Raw genomic sequence first — 22467 nt, 5'->3', positions numbered from 1 at the left:
GGTTTGTTCTTCACATCATTAGTGATTTCCCAGGCATCAGCATATTCTGGGAACTCCTTAGAAATACAAGTGGCTATGCTCCTTCCAAAACCAATGGACTCAGACACGTCCATTGTGTCAACACCCTGCAGGTGATACTGGTTCACATCCCAGACTGAGAGGAGCTGGTGCAGATTAGTAATTTCTAAGCTGGGGTCCTCCCATACCACGACCGTACCAAGTCATGCTCCAGAGGCTCAACAGAACAGTATGAGTGAGAAAGAGACTCCTGTGTCAGAACTGAGTCTCGAAACCTGGTGCTGCACAATGCTTTCATGCAGGCTGCCCACTGTGCCCAACAACCCCATGGCTGTGAGACATAAAGCAAGTCTATCCCATCTTGCAAAGCAAACTGAGGTTCAGACAGATCCCACAATGAGTGGCAAGCATCTGTTGGGCACCTTCATACAGGCCAGACTCCATGCTCACTGTTGGAGACAGATCACAGACAGGTAGGTCTCTGGCCTCAAAGGCAAAGGAGGACCTTCACTTCTGTTCCACAGCTGGACGCCCACCAACCTGCAAATGCCCAGTTCCAAACTGCACTTTCTCCTGCTGCATGCAGGTTGCTTTTCAACCTTTTCTGAGTTTGTAGGGGTCTCGGTAATTGCCTTAACTGGAGATCAACATTATGCACTATTCATTTGATATTAGCCAAACTAGAAGAAAAAAAAATTTTTTTTTTTCAGTACCAGGGATTAAACTCGGGGCCTTGAGCTTGCTAGCTAGATGCTCTACCACTTGAGCCATTCTGCCAGCCCTTTTTATGTTCATCATTTTTGAGATAGGATCTTTCCTTATGCCTAGGCTGGCTTGGACCCTAATCCAATCCTATTTATGCTTCCCTGCATAGCTGGGATGACAGGCATGCATCACCGTGCTCACCCATGGTTGAGATGGGATTTCACGAACTATTTGCCCAGGCTGGCCTCTAACTATAACCCTCCAGATCTCTGCCTCCCAAGTAGCTAGGATTATAGGCTTTAGCCACTGTGTCTGGTGACTTTATTTGAAACAAGGTCTCACTATGTTGCTCAGGCTGGCCTTGAACTCATGATCCTCCTGCCTCAACCTCCTGAGTACTGTAATTACAGGTGTCTGCCACAACTGGTCCTCAACTAACGTTTAAACACTGCTACTTCACAGTTCAGTTGTGATTATTAAAAAAATTTATAGAGCTTATAATTTTGCCTACCGTGTGCTCTAATGCTATTTTATTTCTAAAGCATTTCACAATTTAAATGTTTTCCCCTCTCTTCTCCTACTGACCCTCATAATAATTCTAGGTTGGTACTTACATAGTTAACATTTCCTTTTCCCAAGTGTGAAAACAGAGGATCAGAAGTCAGGAGATAGGCAGCAGAACCATTTGTTTAGAAAATATAAATTGAGTATCAGAAATGGACTGAGCGCCTAGATCCTGACCACTAACCCCTATGTCAATGGAGGTGTTTACTCCTCGGTCCTCAGGTTTCCTAGGTGAAGCTATGGCTGTGCCTGCTGCATCACAAAGTCCCCACCCAGGAAGAGCATACTGAAAGCAGTACCCACAGGCAGTGGTGTATCTCACAGACAGAGTTTATTCATACCACATAGTAAATGGTACTCCTACTGGTGTACAGCAATGTCCCGTGTTCCCATCTAACAAAGCTTGCTGAAATTTACAGACAGATTGATGTTTCATCTCGTGTGTACTCAAGGGAGCTGGTTAATGATGACCATGAGCAGGTGCAGGACTGGAACCTTTTAAAGAAGTATAATGTAGATACAATTTAGGAAGGAAGAGGCAGAATGTAATTTACTATATAAGTATCAACAAGTCAGAGGGCATACGCAACAATTTTCAGTGCTACATGCAGGATTATTTTTATATGCAGCACTCAGTGTAGTTTGTGCAAATGATGCTGTCATCATCTACAGAGGTGAACCAAAGCTCATGGAGCCAGTCCTGAGTTTGTGGAGTGTCAAATGACTAGTTTCATTGTCATTGGGGAAGTAAAGTGAAGAAATACCCAGCACTAGGGTGATTTTTTTCAAAATTTATAAGGTGATTTCTTTCAAGGCATATTAAAAATATCAGGACCTTCATAGGGTAGCATTCAACTAAACTGATACCATCAGCTACCTCTGATTTCTCCTTTATCTATTATTCTTGTAAGTTTTGCTTTATTCAACAGGTTGAGTTTTTATTTTTTATTTTTTTAGATTGTCCTCACTATAAAAAGCAGCAATTCAGACTTCTCTTTGCTAGTAGGCATACTAAACTTTATGTTCTGAAGTATTTCTACTCTAGCTCTAACACTCTGTATCCTGTATCAATTTCAATTCAGAACAATGATACAACTTGTCTTGAAAAGATCAGATGGTGTTTTTCATTCCCCAAGGATTTTAAGAAGCAAAATTCTTACCTTTTAAAGCTTTACTTCTTTTATCTAAAATAAAAGGAAGGAAAAAAAAATGGTCATATCAATGTCTTACAAAAATGTGTTTAGTTAATTCATTGTCAAAATTGACATTTGGCTGAAGGCTTCATAGCTTAGGTAGAGCAGTATAGGAAGCTTTCAGACAACAGGAGAAGTGCTATCAAACATGTTCCCTGAACAGCAAAGAGCAGGGCTCCTTGCTCTCTCCCATATCCTTAATTGTAGTCTTGCTGTTTTCCTTTCCTCTTTTTTTTTTTTTTTTGCAGTACTGGGGTTTGAACTCAGGGTCTACACTTTGAGCCACTACACTAGTCCTTTTTTTGTGTGTGTGACAGTTTTTTTCTTCAAGATAGGGTCTTGTGAACTATTTGCCTAGGCTGGCTTCGAACCATGATCCTCCTGCTCTCTGCCTCCTGAGTAGCTAGGATTACAGGTATGAGCCACCAGCGCCTCGCCCTTCTCTTCCCCTTTTTAATCAAGAGCTTAGCAATACACCACTGGGCTTTATCTCTGCTCCACTGAGAACCAAATGCTTATTCCTCCCCTTCAAATTTCATTACGGAGAAATGTCAAACACTCAGAATAGTTGAAACAGTACAATAAAGCAAAGCACACCATAACATCATACCTCTAAATATTTCAGCCTGTCTCTCTTGAGCTGAACACTTCCTACGTATTCCTGTACCACTGTCATACTTAGGACAACAATTCCCTGATTATCAAGGTCTTGTTCAGTTCACCTCACTGTCCCCACAGCCTTTCATAGGCTGGCCCCCAAAGCCTGCATTCTCATAATGGATCATGGTGGTTCTGATGTTCACACCCAGTTAAAAGTCACAGTTCCTTGACAGATGAACTGTGATTCTTTCTGAAGACAATTTTATTCCTAACTTAAATAAATCACACATAAAGAAACTTACCAGCGCTCCTGATCTTATAAACGATGAAACTCATCAACCCCATTCCTGCCCAGATCTCTTGGTAAACCTGGGTATAGTAGGGCTTCATGGGGATCCAGACACTTCTAATAATGCTTTGAAGCATCTGAAAATAACAGTGATAAACATTAAGTGCTTACTGTACTAAATCTAACAGGTGAGAGATTTCTATTTGTTCTTTAAGCTTGACCCTATTTCCCATGACAGCCCCACAGGTTGTTTCTCTTGTGTCAGACAATTCTATTCCCTACATGGCACAGGTGCTGCTCTCTGAAGTTCTTCAAGCTCCCCCTTCCCAAGTTGATCTTCCACCAAAACTGTGCCCTGAGTCACACATCACTTTTGGCTTCTTTACGTGGAAACACTGGTTTCATCATCATGCTGAGAACAGTTGGCATCTGAAGCTGAAAGAGCAGGGTCAGGGTGTGGTGATTTCCTCGTGAAACTAACACCTGTGCCTGGGCACACTGACTAACTGTAGCTCAGTCCTGAGGCCCACTGCTACATACAGACAGATGGCATAGGACAAAGGCCCAGATATGATAGCACTCACTAGACTCAGTTAAGAAAGCCATTAAGTTCGGAATTTGTGGGTTGCTTTTAGGTACAAGTCTCAAAGTAATGCTTCCAATTATTTTACAGTTTACTTTAGTATTGACTCCCAAATAAAAGTCCTCATTTTCAACTTGAGATGTTTGTATTAAGTGACAGTCATTCCAACAGATGTCAGGGATGACTAGTTCCAAGTACTTCTCATTTCACTTGGAAACTCCACTTTGGCTGCACTCGGTATCTTACTTTCCCAGGCCCAGCTCCTCTCACATTGCTTCTCTTCAGTGTTCTTCAGTTTTCCACACTTCCGGGCTTCGTGTCAGTTTTACAGCACTGGATCATGCGAAGGCCCAATTAAGTCCAAGGCCAATGGCTGCCCTTAAATTACTGAACCTGAATTGTATGGTCATTTATTCACTCAGCAAATGTGAACCAAGCATGTGCTAGGAGCCAGAACTGTTTTAGGCGACAATACACAAGGGTCAAACTACCTGTGAGAAGTAAGGTCAGCAGAGGCACTGATGTGCCAAGACCCCAAGGTCAGAATGAGTTTGGAGAGCTGGAAGGAGTGGGAAGGTCAGCATGACTGCCCAGAATCAAATCCTAGCTATTTCAATTACTACCTAACTTGCACTGGCTTAGTTTCCTCATCTGTAAGACAGTACTTAACTCGAGGGGCTGTTGGGAACCTTATGTTACTCTGTCAAATGTTTATACCATCTGGCATTATGTATCAAGTGCTTGTTACATAAAATGCCATGGATAAACCACAGAAGGGTAGATGGGCAGGGTCATTTAGGGCCTTGGAGGTCTAGGTAGAGTTCAGCTTTCACTCCAAAAATGTTCCACAAATTTAACAGCATTTACTAATCCTGGACATACATATTTCCTGCACTATTCCCCACCTCTATAAAGTCAGTACTTGGAAAAAGCTACCCAGGATCCCACGGTGGGTAGATAGCACTGGAGTGCACCAAGTCAGGTCTATATACTTGATTCCTACACAGATTTACTTCCATACCTGGCTTCCTGCTCGTCCCATGGGAATTTACTTAGGCTGAAGAATGGTCATGAAGGCTTGAGTATGACCTTGTAGGATGGGTCTGCGATCTCCTGGAACCTCTTGCAGCCATCTCTGTCCTCAAATTATATCCAAGCATTCTGATAGGCTCATGCCTATAATCCTAGCTACTCAGGAGGACTGAAATTCGAGGCCAGTCTGGGCAAATAGTTTGTGAGACCCCATCTCGAAAATACAGAACACAAAAAAGGGCTGGAAGCATGGCTCAAGTGGTACAGCACATGCCTAGCAAGTGTGAGGCCCTGAGTTCAAACCGCAGTACTGCCAAAAAGAAAACAAAGAAACCAACAGACTTCTTTCAATAGGATCCAGAGGTGGACTCTGGAAGCCCTAGACTAAAGAATTCTGAGGCGTGCAGTGAATTCCTCTCTTCTGGGACCAGCAGGGACTGGAAAGGTGTTATAGAACACCAACAGGTTGGAAGCCTAGGAATCCTGAGTCCCAACACCAGCTATGCTTGCTCTGCTTTCAACCTTGGGAGTCCCTGAAGCTGCTGCATCACAGGGCCTTCTGCTGTTAAACAGGACCTTCCACCTGCCCCACAGGGCTACTGATGGAACCATAAGGGAACATAAAGAATCACAGCAATAACAGAATCTCTAAGAATACTCAGCTGACAGCAATACTCCTGAGCCACTGGGATTCTGAGAGGGCCAGGTGGAGGTCAGGAGGGTACAAAGGTACTTCAATTATCTTGATAATTTGCTTACAACCTAGGCACCCTGACATTGTCTCGTCACCCAAAATTACCTTTTATCTTGCTTCCCCCTTCCTTTTGGCCAACTCTGTTGCATCGGCTGGACAAGTAATATCTTCCCAATATTCAATAAAGTGAAGGTCCCTACTTTTTCCACCCAAGTCTTTCTGCCAGCCACATTACCCAGCTCTGTGTTAGTTTTACAGCCCTGGATCTTTTAAAAGCTCATCCTATTCAAAGGTCAAATGGACATCTACTGTATCTGCCTAAGCCTGGAAAGTTTTTGACATTACATTAACAGCAAACTCTAGATCTCACATTGGAAATGGGAAATATCTGGCCACTGAGTCCCAGTCTGGGATTTGCACTCTGGGTTCATACAGTTTTGACCATCCCACTACCAAGGCCTTGTCATATGCACGGTATAACACTTGAAGGAAACTTGAGGCATAGAGAAAGCACTAACTTTGGGGTGACAATTTTGGTTTGGATACTAGCTGTATCACTAGCTGTGTAACCTTGGATAGATCAGACAGTTCTTAGGTGATGTAAGCTCCTTGCCAAAAGCGTACGGTATACAGGTGCATCAGTGTATCAGCGCCAGGGAAAAGGGCTTAATACTGGCCCAGGTGATTCTCCAAGAGCACCTAAATCCAGGGAATCCCACCCCCCTCACAGCAGGAGGGGCGCACACGCCTAATTTTGGGTACTCCCTCGCACTCTGGGGGTCGATCCTCCGTCACCTCCCTTGCAGCCTCGGGGGACTGATATTTGGGCCCCTCCCTCGCAGGCCGGGACGACTGCGGGTGAAGGTGGAGGGGCTGACCAAGGTCAGCGGGGGCCGCAGAGGCCCTGGCCCGGCCTCCAAACCCGATTTCTGGGCACCACCGCACCCCATCCCACTCTTCTTCAGGCCCGTCTGCAGCTGGCTGAGCAGTCGGCCAGGATCCCACGCTCACCTTTGCAGGAGCAAGGGCTCAGGCCCCAGCGGACCCCGCAGCCAAATAGGAAAGGTCACCGAGCGCGCAGGCGTCGCGCGAGGCCTGCCGGGAAGGCGGAAGGAGCTGCGGCGTGCCTCCCAGGCCGCGCCTGCGCACCTCCCAGGCCGCGCCTGCGCACCACAGCGCCCCTGGCGGCAGCCCTGGGCTGCAGGTAAGAAAGCGAGGGTGAGTGGTAAGCCCGGAAGGGGTGGGAGGAGGAGCTTTGGGATGAGTGTGGGTGGGAGTCCCATACTGTCCAGACTGTCCCAGGACTGAAGGGCTTTCCAGGATGTGGGGCTTTTAATGCAGAAACCAGGAGCGTTCTAGATAATCCGAAACGGGTTGGTCACTGTGAAAAAAAGGACAAGTCGTCTCCCATCTCAAAATGTCAGACGCATAAACGCGAGAGTCAAATACAGATTACACAGCAAGAAAGCCTTCCTTCCTCCCTCCTTCCTTCCCTCCTTCTTGCTGAGAATGAACCAAGGGGCTTGCAAATGGTATGAGCTGTACCACTGAGCTACATCCACAGCTTCATGTGTAATTAGAGTTTTCTGTGAGTTATTTTTCAAATGGGGTCTCGTTCTTATTCCCTGGGCCAGCCTGGACTTCAGTACTGCTATTTATGCTTCCTAAGTTGCTGGTGGGCTACTCAGGTGGAAAGCCCTCAGATTTTTATTGGTTGAGATGGGGTCTTACTGTTTGCCCAAGCTGGCCTGGAACTATGGTCCTCCCGATCTCCTCCTCTCGAGTAGCTAGGATTACAGTCATGTGCAACTGTACCTGGCCTTTTTTTTTTAAACTAGTATTCTCTCATGGATATAGTGGAGTTTCCCAGAGGTTTTGTGACTAATGATGTCATAATGAGGCAGGATAGAGGAGGGAAAAAGAAGTGATAACAAGAGCTAGGAATTCAAAGATAAACATTGTATTAGTGAATAGCTTATTAACAGGCACTGCTTTCTTTGCTTTAAGCTTTATATACTCTCCTTAGTATATAGTTAAAAAAAAAAAGCAGCTCTCTCAATCTGACTTTGCCTTATGATTACTTTGCTCTGGGAACTCAGCAAGAACATCTTAGAGACAGACGTGTGTACTGGGAATAAAATATCTGTTAAAATGACTCATTTCGTAAGAGGCACTTGAACTGCTTTTGCTGAAAAGTACTGAATCCTTACCTGGGCCCACAAATTAACTAAAAATAGGAGAAGAGCTTGGCATCCCTGCCTCCATTTTGTATCTATTGTCCTTTGCTCTGAGCCATTCTCTCCTGCAGCCAACTTGGAATCAAGGAAGGACAAGATTGATCAATAACATCTTTATGACAAGGGACCAGAAATACCCCTAAGGAAGAGCAGAGTCTCCTAGGACTGACTCCCCCCCTCCCAACCCCACTGAAATGAGGACAATTATACATAATGATGAGGTTGCACCTGAAGTAGGAGTAATCCTCTCATCCCTTCAAGTGATGATAGTGGCAACAACTTCACCCTAACCCAACAACAAGGACTGAGATAGTAGTCAACCAGCCCCTCCCCTCCACCAATCCTGAGACAATGAGCAACTTGATCACCTGCCTGCTGCCACCTCTGAAACCTGTGACTAGGACTGTTTAACTATGCATACCTTCACCCTCCCATAAATCTTTGTCTATTTAAAGCTAAAGCTCATATCTGTACCCCAAAAATAGCTGAAGCTGGGCTGAAGTGCTTACTTTGCCTCTTCCCATCACATGCCCAAAGCTGTGTAATAAATTTCTTTTCTCTGCCCTTCACCATGTCTCTTTATTTGGCATATAAGAGTGAGTGGCTGGACCTGACATGGAAGCATAGGAGTTTGGGCTTGGGTGCCAAAAGTTTGTTTTCACTTTGATCACAGAAGTGTTTGCAAAGGAAAAACATTTATCTTAAGGAAGATAAATATCCTGCCTTTAAAGGAGCACCTTTTGTTTAAAAGGATGCTTGGGGAAAACAGACATCTATGACCCAAATTTAGTAAACTGACCAGACTTGGTATGTCTGGATCCAATTGATAATGTCAAAACACTGTAGCAGCAAGAATGATTGAATTTACCAGGTGTCCACAGCACAGGAGAGCACTTATTTTAAGCCAACTCCTAGCTCACTTTTCACCATAAATCCCATGACATTAGAGCATGCACTCAGACGTTAGAGCACCTCGTCTCAGGTTTGTCTCACCCATATAGGTGTGTACTGTCTTTTTGTTGCTTTGTTTTACTAATAAATTTCTTGGTCTCTATGTTGGTGTGTCCTAAAATTCTTTCTTGGGATAATGCCATGAACCCAGTACCCAAGGGCCAAGTAGAAGTTTCTTCCTTTTTGGAGACCTCTCTAGAGCCTCATAGGTTCCAATAACAATAACAGAACGTATAAAGAAACTGCTTTGAGAAGCAGCTGTTTTCCATTAGTCAAACACTAAGAGATAGTTGAAAATGTAAACATATCCCTTTTATAAACCTTTTTTTTTTGGAAAATATATCTTTCTTAAGATATATTCTTGTAACAGGTGCTTAAAAGCTTCTTTTGCTGAGGAACACTGATTCCTTACTTGGGCCCGTGAATTTGCTGAACACAGGATAAAAGCTAGGCCTCCTAGCCTCAATTTTGGATTTGTATACTTTGCTCTGAGCCATTTTCTTCTGCAGTCACTTTGCAATCATCTTGGAATCCAGGAAACACAAGGCAGGAGACAAAGACAACCTACCAGGTGTCAATGACTTAAAAAAAATTGGCTGTACTGGTGTTTAAACTCAGGGTCTTTCACTTGGCAGGCAGGGGCTCTACCACTTGAGCCATGTCTCAGCCCTTTTTGCTTTAGTTCTTTTTGGAATAGGTTTCACAGTTATGCCCAGGCTAGGATGACAGGCATGCACCACCATGCCCAGCTTAAGGATTTTTTGCACAGGATGGCCACCAAGCCCATCTTCCTGATCTCCACCTTCTTGAGTAGCTAGGATTACAGTCATGAGCCATTGTGCCAGGACTATCAACGAATTGTACTGCAACAAGGCCCTGCCTGACCAATCCTGAGGCTGGTGTCAGCCACCGATGACCACTGGAACACACCTGTGACTGAGACTGTTAATAATTCTTCATCCTATTTAAACCTAAAGCAAATGCCTGTTTGAGAAGATAGGTTAGCACTCTTGGGGATGTACCCAAAAGACTGTGATACAGGTTACTCCAGAGGCACCTGCACACCCATGTTTATTGCGGCACTATTCACAATAGCCAAGTTGTGAAAACAGCCAAGATGCCCCACCACTGACAAATGGATTAAGAAAATGTGGTATCTATACACAATGGAATTTTATGCAGCCATGAAGAAGAATGAAATGTTATCATTCGCTGGTAAATGGATGGAATTGGAGAACATCATTCTGAGTGAGGTTAGCCTGGCCCAAAAGACCAAAAATCGTATGTTCTCCCTCATATGTGGACATTAAATCAAGGGCACACACAACAATGGGATTGGACTTTGAGCACATGATAAAAGCGAGAGCACACAAGGGAGGGGTGAGGATAGGTAAGACGCCTAAAAAATTAGCTAGCATTTGTTGCCCTTACCGCAGAGAAACTAAAGCAGATACCTTAAAAGCAACTGAGGCCAATAGGAAAAGGGGACCAGGAACTAGAGAAAAGGTTAGATCAAAAAGAATTAACCTAGAAGGCAACACCCACGCACAGGCAATCAATGTGAGTCAACTCCCTGTATAGCTATCCTTATCTCAACCAGCAAAAACCCTTGTTCCTTCCTATTATTGCTTATACTCTCTCTACAACAAAATTAGAGATAAGGGCAAAATAGTTTCTGCTGGGTATTGAGGGGGTGGGGGGGGGAGAGGGAGGGGGCGGAGTGGGTGGTAAGGGAGGGGGTGGGGGCAGGGGGGAGAAATGACCCAAGCCTTGTATGCACATATGAATAATAAAACAATAAAAGGAAAAGAGAAGATAGGTTAGAATGCTACCTTTTCTCTTCCTGTGGCAGTGCCTGTGTTGCATAATAAACGTCTTTCTCCCTCCTTCGTCATAACTCATCTCTTTATTTTGCATGTTGGGCAAGTGACTGGACCTGACTTATGAAACACAGGAGTTTGGGCTGGGATCTAAAACATCCTGTAACACTCTGACTTCAAATGAGTTTATTATTGCTACTTTAAGTAAATTAAGAAGAAAAAAAAACATTTCTCAGTTGTAACCCCTAATAAAGTAGATATAACACACATAAAAGCTTTTTAGGGCCTTCAATTACTGTTAAGGAGGGAAAGAGAACACTCTAAGAGTCTCAGAAAAAGAGCACTTTAGACTTAGGATGACTTAGAAAACTGTTGAGGACAAGATAGACTCAGGAAAAACATAAGAGCATCACTGCAAGTTGTTCTAAAACAAGGCCTTTGAACTTCAAACTTGACTGGAGATCAACAAGCAAGTGCTAGGCCAGTACTCGTCATTTGAGCCACACCTCCAGTGTCTCCCCTTTCCCCTTCCCCCCTCTCCTTTCCTCCTCCTTCTTCCTCCCCCGTGCCCCTCTTAAAAAATAAGGCAGACCAGCGTTTCCAGGTTCTTGTCACTCTCATTCGGAGATGAGACGAGGAGAAAGCTGTATCACAGGGGGATCACACTCTCAAGGGGTGAATGAAGCCTTTTCGAAAGAAAGTCGCATAGCAGGACTTTGGATAGCCCCTATGAGCAAGGTTTAACGGAAAAGGGGATTATTCATATTTTAATGGGGGTGGGGAGAGGAGGATTATTCCAGAGATGGGCCAATCGGCAACCAATGTGTGCTTCTTCCAAGCAAACCCCTCTCTGGCTTGCTGTCCAGCTCCCTGAGGTCAGTCCCTGCGGGGTGGCATAGCCCCGCACTGGGCCGGACCCGCAGCAGGTGCTCAGTAAACCTTCCGTCCGGATTGCGTCTCTAGCTCAGAACACTCCTTCCTAACCCTCAAACCAGGAGGGGAAGAAGTGACTCGGGGCTGCCCTCGGGCTCACGTGGTCCTCCACAGTGCCCCGTTCACCGGACGGCCCGAGGGCAGGCCTGCGGGGGCGTCGGTAAGCAGTAGCTTCTCAAGGCCTTCGCGCATGGTGGGCAGGGTCCAGGGTCACGAGGCCCACGCTCATTGGCCATAAGTGCAAGGCCTGGCCACGCCCCTGTGCGTGGAACGTTCTGATTGGAGGGCCTCAGAGGTGTGGGGGTGGGGCTTCTGGACACCAGTCCCAGCCTGTGTGCGTCGTTTGGACGCGGGTGTTCTGGCACCTGTGAGCAGGCGGTTGAGGCCGCGGAGACCTCAGTCCAGCATGCTGCGCAAGCTCACCGTAGACCAGATAAACGACTGGTTCACTATCGGCAAGACTGTGACCAATGTGGAGCTGCTGGGCTCGCCACCGGCCTTCCCGGCCGAGGCTCCCAGGGACAAGGCCTCCAGCGTCGGCCCAGTGGCCCACATCCCGGCTCCTGCCTCAGCCCGGGCGTCGGGGCCAGTTCTGGCTCCCGCTCAAGTCTCAGCCGTGCTCCCGGCTGAGGCCCCCACCCAGGCCCCAGCTCCCACCCGCCCGGCCGCCGCCTTGAGGAGGTAGGGTGCTGAGGAGGGCTGGGGGGCAGCGAGACACCCCGTGAGTCGGTGCCGTTTCTAGTGACCCTGCTGTTTTAGTGCCCATCAGCTGACCCCAAGGACGGTGGTCACACAAGCCTCATCCGGTGACTTGAGCCAGGCAGCTCTTCCAGTGTCCTGTGCTTCTGTCCAGGAAGCTGAGGCTCTCTCTCCCCTCCCCAGTTCTGTTCCGTTTCTAACTTTTTTTATTCATGGACTTTACTTTTTGAAGCTAGTTTTAGGTTTCCTTGACAATTCATCAGTTCCCATAATCCCCCTTTGCTTCCACAGTTTCCTCTATTGTTAACATATGTATCAGCGAAGTAGGTTTTGTTACAGAAGGAACAAGAACGAATACATTATTATCATCCGGAGTCCATGGTTTACATTAGGGGACACTCTTGGTGTGGCACATTCAGTGGATTTGGGTAAACCTGTAGTGTACATCCACCACCATTTTGCTGTCGCAGGGAGTGATTTCACTGCCTACAAATCATCTGTGCTCTGCCTGTTCTTTCCTTCCTACTCCTTAACCCTTGGCAACCACTGATCTTTTTTTTTTTTACTGTATCCATAGTTTCACCTTTTCCAGAATTTCATAGAATTGAAATCGCAAGTATTGACCCTTTTTTTTTTTTTTTTCGGGAGCCGTATTGGGGTTGAACTCAGAGTCTCATGCTTGATAGGCATGCGCACTATCACTTGAGCCATTCCACCAGCCCCACTATCTGCTCTTTCAGACTGGCTTCTTTCTTTCACTTAGTAATATACATTGAGGTTTCTCTCTCTCTCTTTCTCTCTTTCTTTGGTGTGTGTGGCTTGATAGCTCATTTTTCTTTAGCACTGACTGATATTCCATTGTCTGGTTATATTACATTTATCTACTCCATGTACATCTTGATTGTTTCCAAGTATTGAAGTAATAAATAAAGCTTTTGCTGGACTTGGGTTTGAGGCCACCCCAGCAGAAAGTTAGACTCTCCCATCTCAATAAACAAGCTGGACATGGTGGGGCACATCTATAATCCCAGCTACTTGAGGGAGAGGAAGGAGGATTGAGGTCTGATTTTGCCCTAGGCAAAAATTCAAGTCCTTATCCAAAAAATAACTAAAGCAAGAAAGGACTGGACTGGGGACATGGTTCAAGTGGTAGAGTGTCTAGCAAGCATGAATGAGGTCTGAGTTCAAACCCCAGTACTACCAAAAAAAAAAAAAAAGCTGCTGTAGACATATGCAGATTTTTGTTTGGATGTAAGTTTTCAGTGCGTTTGGGCAAATACTAAGTGTGGATGCTGGGTGTGTTGAGTTTTAACACTCTTCATGATTCTTTGGCTTAAGTAGCTGCTCTTGGTTATTTTGATCGTATGAATTTGGTGAAAATAAAAAGGCAGAAGGACAGCCTGTGTTTTCAGAAGAGAGAACTAAACCTGGTGAGTAGAAGCACCTGTTCTTTAAAGCAACCTGCAAGAAGTACCCCTAACTTGGAGCATCTTTGTCACTCCCCTCCACCCATGTTCAGCCTTTTTTACAATTGGGAGAGAAACTTTAAAAAAAATTTTTTTGAGGGGGCTGTATGTCTTGCTATATTGTTCAGGCTGATCTTGAACTCCTGAGCTCAAGTGATCTGCCACCCCAGCCTCCTAAATGCTGGGATTTACAGGTGTGTACCACCATGCTCACCTGTTTTTTAATTTTTAAGAGTTACTCTTGGTAGGTTGTGACTGACTGGATAGGTAGGCCCAAACTGTGGGTCATTGTTTCAAGCCTTTCTAGAGTCCTTTCAATTGCAGCCTTTTATTCTTTTGTTTCTTGGAGGTATAGTGGGGACAAAGAGATACTTTGTGCAGCTTTAGAGTTGTGGCTTTGTTTATGTTTTTGCACACTTTATTTCCTTGAATTACTGGTAAATGATCCTGTGCTACCACCTCTACTTAATGTTCTGCTACTTCTTTAAACTTCTCTAGATTTTAGGATAAAATGTATTGTATTTGTGATGTTGGAATTAAAGTATCATTGGTCTTGTCAGAAACTAAAAGTACAGATTCAAATGTCATTTTGACTACTGAGGAGCAGTTTTAAAATTTCCATTTCTTCACGGACCAAGACTTTTGTAAATTGATAAAAATGAATATTTGGAGCAATAAAATGAAAAAAGGCAAAATCCCCATTTTTTAAGTTACTAGATTTAACATATATAAAAGTACTTTCTGCCATAAATGTTTTAATATTTGTACTTAATTGGCTACTGACCAGTCTGTCTGAGTAGTACTAGGGGAGATGACCTTGTTCTCAAAGTGTTTTCCTGGGTTCTGAACACATGATACCCAATGCCAGAGTTTTTAGCATGTAGTAGGCACTCAGCTAAAGGTATCTAGATTTAGTCCTTATAGCAACCCTCTGAGGTCTGATGGCATTATCAGTAATGAGTCATCCTTGATGATTTTGTAGAGGAAGAAATAGGTTTGGGAATGGTAAGTGACCAATTTTCTGTGGCAGTAAACCCGATAGGCAGTGTGACTCCACCAAAGGTGTTGGAATCTTGCATAGTGTGACTATGCAATGTTATATGGCATATGTAATTTAGGTGTTGTGTGTGTGTGTGTGTGTGTGTGTGTGTGTGGTGAGGAGGGAGAGAGAGAGTCTGGGGCTTGAACTTAGGACTTCACACTTGCAAAAGCAGGTGCTCTACCACTTGAGCAACACCTCCAGTCCATTTTGCTCTGGTTATTTTGGAGATAGAATCTTGGGAACTCTTTGCCTAGGCTGGCCTCAAACTGTGATCCTCCAGATCTCAGCCTCCTCAGAAGGTAGAATTTCAGGTGTGAGCCACCGATGCATGGCAAGGTTCTGCATTTAGAAGGGAGATAAACAAGATTATCTGAGTGGGCCCAGTCTGATCACAAGTGTTCTGAAAGAGTTGAAATGTTGACCGAGGGGTCCATGACAAAAGCATAAGGAGAAAAGTGTGATCCAATACAGGATCCTACCTGATAACCTAGTAAGAAAACAGGTACCTTACTTATCCTACAGTTGCATGGAACTGGATTTGGCTGACAGTGAATGAGCAAGCTATCAGTAGGGAATACAACCCTGCTAACACCTTGATTTCGGCCTTGTGAGACCCTGAACAGAGGTCCCAGTTGAGTCTGCTTGGACTTGTGAGATAATGAGTTTGTGTTTATTTTATCTTATTTTATATTTTTGTTTATTTTACACATGGTCTCCCTGTGCTGCCTGGCCTTGAGCTTGTGATCCTAGTGCTTCCGCCTCCCAGGTAGCTGGCATTAGAGGCATGTGCCACCTTGTGTGGCTAATTGGTGTTGTTTTAAACTAATGAGTTTGTGGTCATTTGTTACGAATTGTTGCATTAGGATACTAATGAGGTGATGGAGCTGGGATTCAGATTTAGGGGGAGCTGGCCTAAACTCCCCCTGAGCTGAACTGGTGCTCAGACACCAGTTGAATGATTTCTTTCCAGTAAAGGGGAATTCTGACTGAGGTTTGGATATGAGTGAGAAAACATTTGCTGCAGGGAAGTCAGGCTTTCACAAGTCTGGGCTGCCTACAGTACCAGGTATATGGTGCTAGTCTGAGAGAATGGTGCTAAATGAGCAGTGGCACTAGCACTAAAAGAAAAAAAAAACTAGAAAAGATCTGACTATACTATGGATAGTTCAGAGAAGAATTGCTCTAAGAGATGGACGTGTGTGTGTAAGCGAGTAGAGGTTCATAGTGAATTTATTCCTCACTGAGAAAGGTTTTGATTAGGCTGAGCCTGGCTCACTCCTGTAATCCCAGCTACTCAGGAGGCAGAGATTGGAAGAATCTTGGTTTGAGGCCAGCTTGGGCAAAAAGTCAATAAACAACCAGGTGTGATGATGTTCATCTATAATCCCAGCTACATGCAGTCATAAAAGTAGAACTGTATGGTCCAGGCTGGTCCCAGACAAAAATGCAAGAAATGTAACTAAAGCAGAAAGGCTAGGTGTGTGGCTCAAGTGGTAGAGTGCTTGTCTAGCAAGTGTGAGACCCTATGTTCAAACCCTAGTAATGCAAAACAAAGGTAAAACATCAAAAAACGTTGCTTGTATTGCCATGGAGAGAGGTTAGAGTGTGAGGAGTTGGGAGGGATTGGTGAAGTATGTGTGAGTGGTTGAATGGTTTGCAAATCCTATTTCCAGTGATTGTAAAAAGGGGATCCTCCCTTTCTGCTTTTACATGGTACTGTAGTTTACTCTCTGGTGCTGATTGTGTCATGTACTCTTTTGTCCTTACTTTCCTGTTTCTTCACCTTGGCATATGAAAAGGAAAACCTGGTGTCAGTGTTAATGCTGTTTTGAGCCTTCTCCAGACTTGTCAGTGCTGGCTTCCTTTGGATTGTAGTGCAGTCTATAGCCATCAGCTGGGGCTGGGAGCTGTGCATCCCTTCTCCATCCTTCTGCCTCAAGCTGCTTTGTGCCTTCTGAGGTGGAACTCCTGTCTTCAGTACTCACTTTAAGTCCTGGCCCATGACTTTCTTGCTTAATTCTTACTTTTATGTCTTTTACTAAACCCAGAGAAGGCTTCACCATAGAGAGCTTCCACATTCCAGTTGTATGGTGATTACTGTTACCCAAATCCCTCTTCCTTAATTTCTGTTTTCCCTTTCAAGTAAGCTAACTGCCTATCATCCTGGACATTGTGGTAGGTGGCAGTCCTTCCAGCAGACTTTATCTTACCTTTTCTCAGTCTGTGTGTGTGTTGTGTCATACAAGCATGTGTTTGACTACAAAGCATATTGCTTATCTTCTTTCTGCCTTGTTACCTTTTGGTATTTTGACCTCTCTTGCCCTCCAAGGATTCCTGTTTTCTATTTATCCACTTCTGTAATTTGGATCTTAAATGTCACCCAAAGACCCATGTGTTAAAAGCTTGGTGCCAGGTTAGTGCTGTTGGGAGGCGGTAGAATCTTGGAGACATGGGGCCCCAGGGACCCTGTGTCATTGGAGGCATGCTCTAGAAACAATTGTGGGACTCTTGTCCTTTCTTTACCTCCTTTTTTTGCTTCTTGACCAAGAGGTGAGTGGTTTTGCTCAGCTGTGCTCCTTCATCATGGTGTGATTTTTTTTTTTGCCATAGGCCCAGTGAGACTAGTCAAACATGAACTGGGACCTCCAAATCTGTGAACCAAAAGAAATATTTTCTCCTTATAAGTTAATTACCTCAAGTATTTTGTTATAGCGATGGTTATAAAACAAACATAGCCACAACAGGTTTTTTTTTTGACAGTCTTGCTGTGTAGCCCAGTCTGTCTTGGAAATAACTATGCATTCCAGGCTGGCCTTGAACTCATGAGCCTCCTGAGTGTTAGGATTCCAGGTGTGTCACCACACCCAACTTAAAAGTTCACTTTTTTTTTTTTTGGTGGGGTCAGGGTTTGAACTCAGGGCTTTGTGCTTTCAAAGCAGGCACTCTTCTGCTTGAGCCATACTGCCAGTCTGTTTTTGCTCTGGTTATTTTGGAGATGGGTCCCTTGACCTACTTTCCTGGGCTGGCCTTGAACCATTATCTTCCCAATCACAGCCTCCCAAGTTGCTAGGATTACAGGCATGAGCCACTGGTGCCTGGCTAAAAGTTGACGTTTAAAAACATATTTTTTTCCTTTTTTTTTTTTTTTTTTTGTTGGTACTGGGGTTTGAACTCAAGGCCTCATGCTTGCTAGGCAGGAACTCTACCACATGAGCCACTCTGCCGGCCTAAAGTTCACATTTTTAAAAAACTTTTTTGTCTTTATAACAGATTTAGTTCATTAGGTAAATTTCCCCTTTATTAAAAAGCATTGGAGCTGGACATGGTGACATATGCCTGCGGTCTCAGCATTTTTGAGAGTAGCAGGAAAAAAGTTTGAGGCTCTCACCACTCCCCCCCAACCCCCCCCAAAAAAGGTATTGGAGTACCTATCCTGTGTCTACTATGTCTAGCTGGAGTAGAGTGATTGAAAGAGTGATAAAAGATGAGGTCAGAGAGGATAACAAGAATCACAGGTTTTTAAAATTTTTTGGTGGGATTGGGGTTTTGAACTCAGGGCATCACACTTGCACAGTAGACACTCTACCTCTTGAGCCATGCCTCTGGTCCATTTTTCTTTGGTTATTCTGGTGGTGGGTATCTTGTGAACTATTTGCCCAGGCTGGCCTCAAACTATGATCCTCCTGATCTCAGGCTCCCGAGTAGCTGGGATATAGGCTTGAGCTATCGGCACCTGGCATGAGTTGCCTTTTAAATCACAGTGTGCTGCTTCATCTGCAGGTGCCCGGAGCCACTGAAGGTGGTTTAGGCATTTTGAGCAGAGCTATGACTTCTGGATGTAAGAGGATCACTGCTGTGTGATCAAAGAGGACCAAGGGTAGAAACAGGGAAGCAGGGAAGAGTCTGTTGATATCATCTGTGATGGCTAATTAATTTATGCCGGAGAAGTAGTCAAACAGTCTGTAAGTTTCTTTTCTTGGGGGTGGAGTGGGGTTTGAATTCAGGGCCTCATGCTTGCTAGGCAGGTGCTATGCCTCTTGAACCATGCCTCCATCCCCTTTTGTTCTGGTTATTTTTGAGATAGGGTCTCACTTTTTGCCCAGGTCAGCCTGGATATCAGTTTTCCTGTTTTACTCTTCCCACTGTCACTGGGATGATAGACATATGCTATCATGCCTAGGTTTCCTGAACATTTTTGCCTGGGCTGGCCTGGACCAGTGATTCGTCTGATGTCAGCCTCCCTCCTGCTGGGGATGACAGGCATGCTAACCTTGGACTGAGTTCCTCCCAATCTCAGCCTCTGAAGTAGCTAAGATTTCACATACGATTCACTAGTACCAGGCTAGTCTGGATGTTTCTGTGAGGATGTTTACATGGGACTCACATTTGAATTGGTTGACTTCTGGACTGGTAGAATGGCTCAAGTGGTAGCTTGTCTGCCTAGCAAGCACAAGGCCCCGAGTTCAAACCCCAGTACCACTCCCACACCAAAAAAAAAAAAAAAAAAAATTTTATTGAACTGGTTGACTTTAGTAAAGCAGGTTACCCTCCATGATGTGAGTGGTCCTTGTCCAGTCAATTGAAGATCTTAATAAGGCTGGACCTCCTTTGAGACAACAAAGTCTTCTGGCCTGTTTTGATCAAGAAGAAATTCTGCTAGCAGATGACTGTTGGACTTGGACTTATTTCATGTGTTGTTTCTCCACAGAAGAATTTATTGAAGGTACAGATTATCACTGAATTACCACTACTTAGTGCATTACTGACCCATAGTAGAGACTCACATGTCCTAATTACTGAGTGCTTACAATATGCCTGGTCCTTCTTCTAAATGGGAGGGAAGTTGCTCTCTCTAAGATCTGCCTTACTCCTCTGGTTGTAGCTGATTTCCCTAAAGGGTTTGCGTGAGTGTATATGTAGGTGAGTGATCAGATAATCTGGTAAAAATCACAATATTCTGGCAAATGGTGTGGCACACTGGTTGCATATCACCATCCTAGAATAAGTCACTATCTTTGCCTGCATTGTTGCAAAAGCCTGCCAGTTTTAGCCTCTTGACTTCCCATCCTTGCCTACTGGTATGACTTTAGCACCTAGGAGAAGGGATGGCATGATGTCAGTGCTTAGTAAGTGTTTGTGGAATGAAGAAATTCTTGAGTCAACACTCACAGTTAAGGTTGAATACATGTGTGACTTTCTGTGGGATAGATTGCTGTTGTATGCAATTATAGACTCTGAATCATGACTTGCCTCGTTGATTCACCTAGCACCTGATCTGTTTTGCTCTTCTGCTACACTCTGGCCACACTGGCATTTTTTTCCTTTTTCTTTTCCCTATTTAAATTATTGTTGTACTGGGGATACATCGTGACATTTATAAAAGTTCTTACAGTATATCAAATATATCATAGTTGAATTCACCCCCTTCAGCATTTTTTTTCCTCTGTGTCTTGTAGCTGCCAACCCATTCCCACCTTGCAGCTGCTGTATTTACTCTTCTGTAAGAAGGATCTTCCCCTCCACCCCCCTTTTTTCTTCCCTTCCTTTTTCTTCCCATTGGGGCCCTGTTCAAATGTCTACTCCTTAGAATCTCCATCGCTAAAGAATTTCTCTCCCACCATCTTTTCCAGTCTTTCTAGTCCATCTCAGCATTTTTCTTCCTTCAGGCGCTTATCACATGCCCAAAGTCTTACTTATGATAACCAAAGACCAGTTTGTCAATCATCTTTGCACTTATATGTGATTCTGACTTTGGTCCCTCGCTACCCAAGGGGCACCAGAGTGATTCTGAGATTCTTGGTTGTAAAATTGGATGAGTGGGTGGTGCTGTCATTTTCTGAGATAGAAAAATGCAGTTGATGAAGTGTTTGAAGGGTTATGCTTTGTGTGTGTGTGTGTGTGTGTGTGTGTGTGTGTGTGTTAGACATTGTTTTGATAATACATAGTGACTGGTTCTTGGATTTTATCCTTTTAGACAACAAGCAAACTCTATGAATTTGTTTTTGAGCTTGTTGATCTTAAGTTGTCTGTGAGCAGCTTAAGGTTGAGGTGGGATATGACAGGCTGGGTGTGATTCCCAGCTCACAGTTACCTTGCATTGGGCAAGCCACTGAGCATATCTGAGTCTGTTTGCTCTTTGCTGAGTGTGAATAATATCAGACTTACAAGGTTAAGATGAAATGAAAGTATATGTAGTGTCTGGCATGTAGAAGAGTTAGTGTTATTAAATAGGTTGGGCTGGTTAACAATTCTAACTTTTGAGAATCTGTTGTGTCAGGTACTATGCAGATGCTTTTCCATGGATGTGTTTATTCTTAATATTCCCTAGCTAAAACTTTTAGCTACTGTGCCACACCACTTTGTCTTGATAAAATGTACCTGAAGTATCCCCAGTAGTTCCACTCCCTTCTTACCCTTTATATTTTGGCCCTAATTCCTTTGCCACATTTAGGTGTTATAAATAGCCCAGTGTATAAAACCTGGACCTATTAGTATTCAGGAAGTTATTTGTGTTAAAATTTCTATTTGATTTCGTTGATTTTTCCAAAAGCAACTATAGTTTTTTTTTTTTTTTTTTTTGGTACTGGGCATTGAACCGAGTGTCTTGCACATGTTAGGCAAGTGCCGGACCACTTGAACTATGTCCTTCAATCCCCCCTTTTTTTGAGACAGTGTCTCCCTACTTTTGCCCTAGGTAGCCTTGATCTTTAGTCTCCTGCTTCTGCCTCCCGGGTAGCCAGGTTTATAGGTGTGCACCACACCCAGTGAACTATAGTTTCAACTTTCATAAATAAAGACTCATAAGAAACATGGTTATTGGGTTATTTACAACAATAAAATAAGAGAAAGAAACTCAACACTGTGTATTCTTCCATTCCCTTTTTGAGTCTGGCTGTAAAATGAATTGGCTGCATAGGTGTCCTAGGGTGTCGGGATTCATTCTCATCCTGGGCTGGTGGAACAGTACCACTGCCTATGCCTCTTCAGTCACAGTGACTTTTGTATGGGAGTTACCGGAGAAAGTATCTTCTTCCTGTCTGAGTATAGAGGATGACCTTTCCCGGACTGTCCAAGGGGTTGTAAGGGAAAATGCGATGATGCTTTGGGCCCTTTTATGGTGTCTCCTTCCTGACAGAGCAGCTCTAGTACTGGCTTCAGAAATAAAACTGCAAGGTCTGTTTAAAACAAAATTTTGTTCTTGCAGTGAAGGCTACACACACACACACACACACACACACACACACACACACATTAATATGTGTATATATGTGTATATAAATATGTGGCAGTACTGGACTTTGAGCTCATGGCCTTGTACTTGTTAGGCAGGCGCTCTACCACTTGAGCCACTCCCCCAACCCTTTTTTGATTTGTATATTTTTGAAATAGGGTCAGTGTTGTTTTTTCCCAGGGCCAGCATGGGCCACTAACCTTCTAGCTATGCTTCCTACATACCTGGGATGATAGGCGTACACAGTTATCCCCAGCTTTTTAAGTCAAGATAGGGTCTCCTTACTTTTTTGCCTAGGCTGCCTTGAATTGCAATTCTCTTGATCTCTACCTTCCAAGTAGCTAGGATTACAAGTGTAAACCACTGTACCAGGCTGTTACTTTCTTTTTAAAAATTTATTTTATTTATTT

At 44.1% G+C, this 22467-nt stretch overlaps 1 protein-coding gene across 1 annotated transcript; it reads right to left on the bottom strand.

Annotated features, from left to right (window-relative positions):
• Nucleotides 1–1599: 1599 nt before the first annotated feature.
• Atp5mj (ATP synthase membrane subunit j) lies at nt 1600–6822 on the bottom strand. The gene is made up of 4 exons (XM_020187184.2): nt 6690–6822; nt 3383–3506; nt 2448–2471; nt 1600–1782 (listed from the first exon to the last, which is right to left on the bottom strand). Exons 2-4 carry the CDS (start codon nt 3504–3506, stop codon nt 1748–1750), a joined length of 183 nt encoding a protein of 60 aa, XP_020042773.1. The 5' UTR covers nt 6690–6822; the 3' UTR covers nt 1600–1747.
• Between the last annotated feature and the right edge of the window lie 15645 nt (nt 6823–22467).

Source organism: Castor canadensis, chromosome 3, assembly GCF_047511655.1.
Source record: "Castor canadensis chromosome 3, mCasCan1.hap1v2, whole genome shotgun sequence".
Taxonomy (NCBI): domain Eukaryota; kingdom Metazoa; phylum Chordata; class Mammalia; order Rodentia; family Castoridae; genus Castor; species Castor canadensis.
Note: the sequence above shows the minus strand (reverse complement) of the source record. Positions and strands in the feature narration are given on the sequence as shown.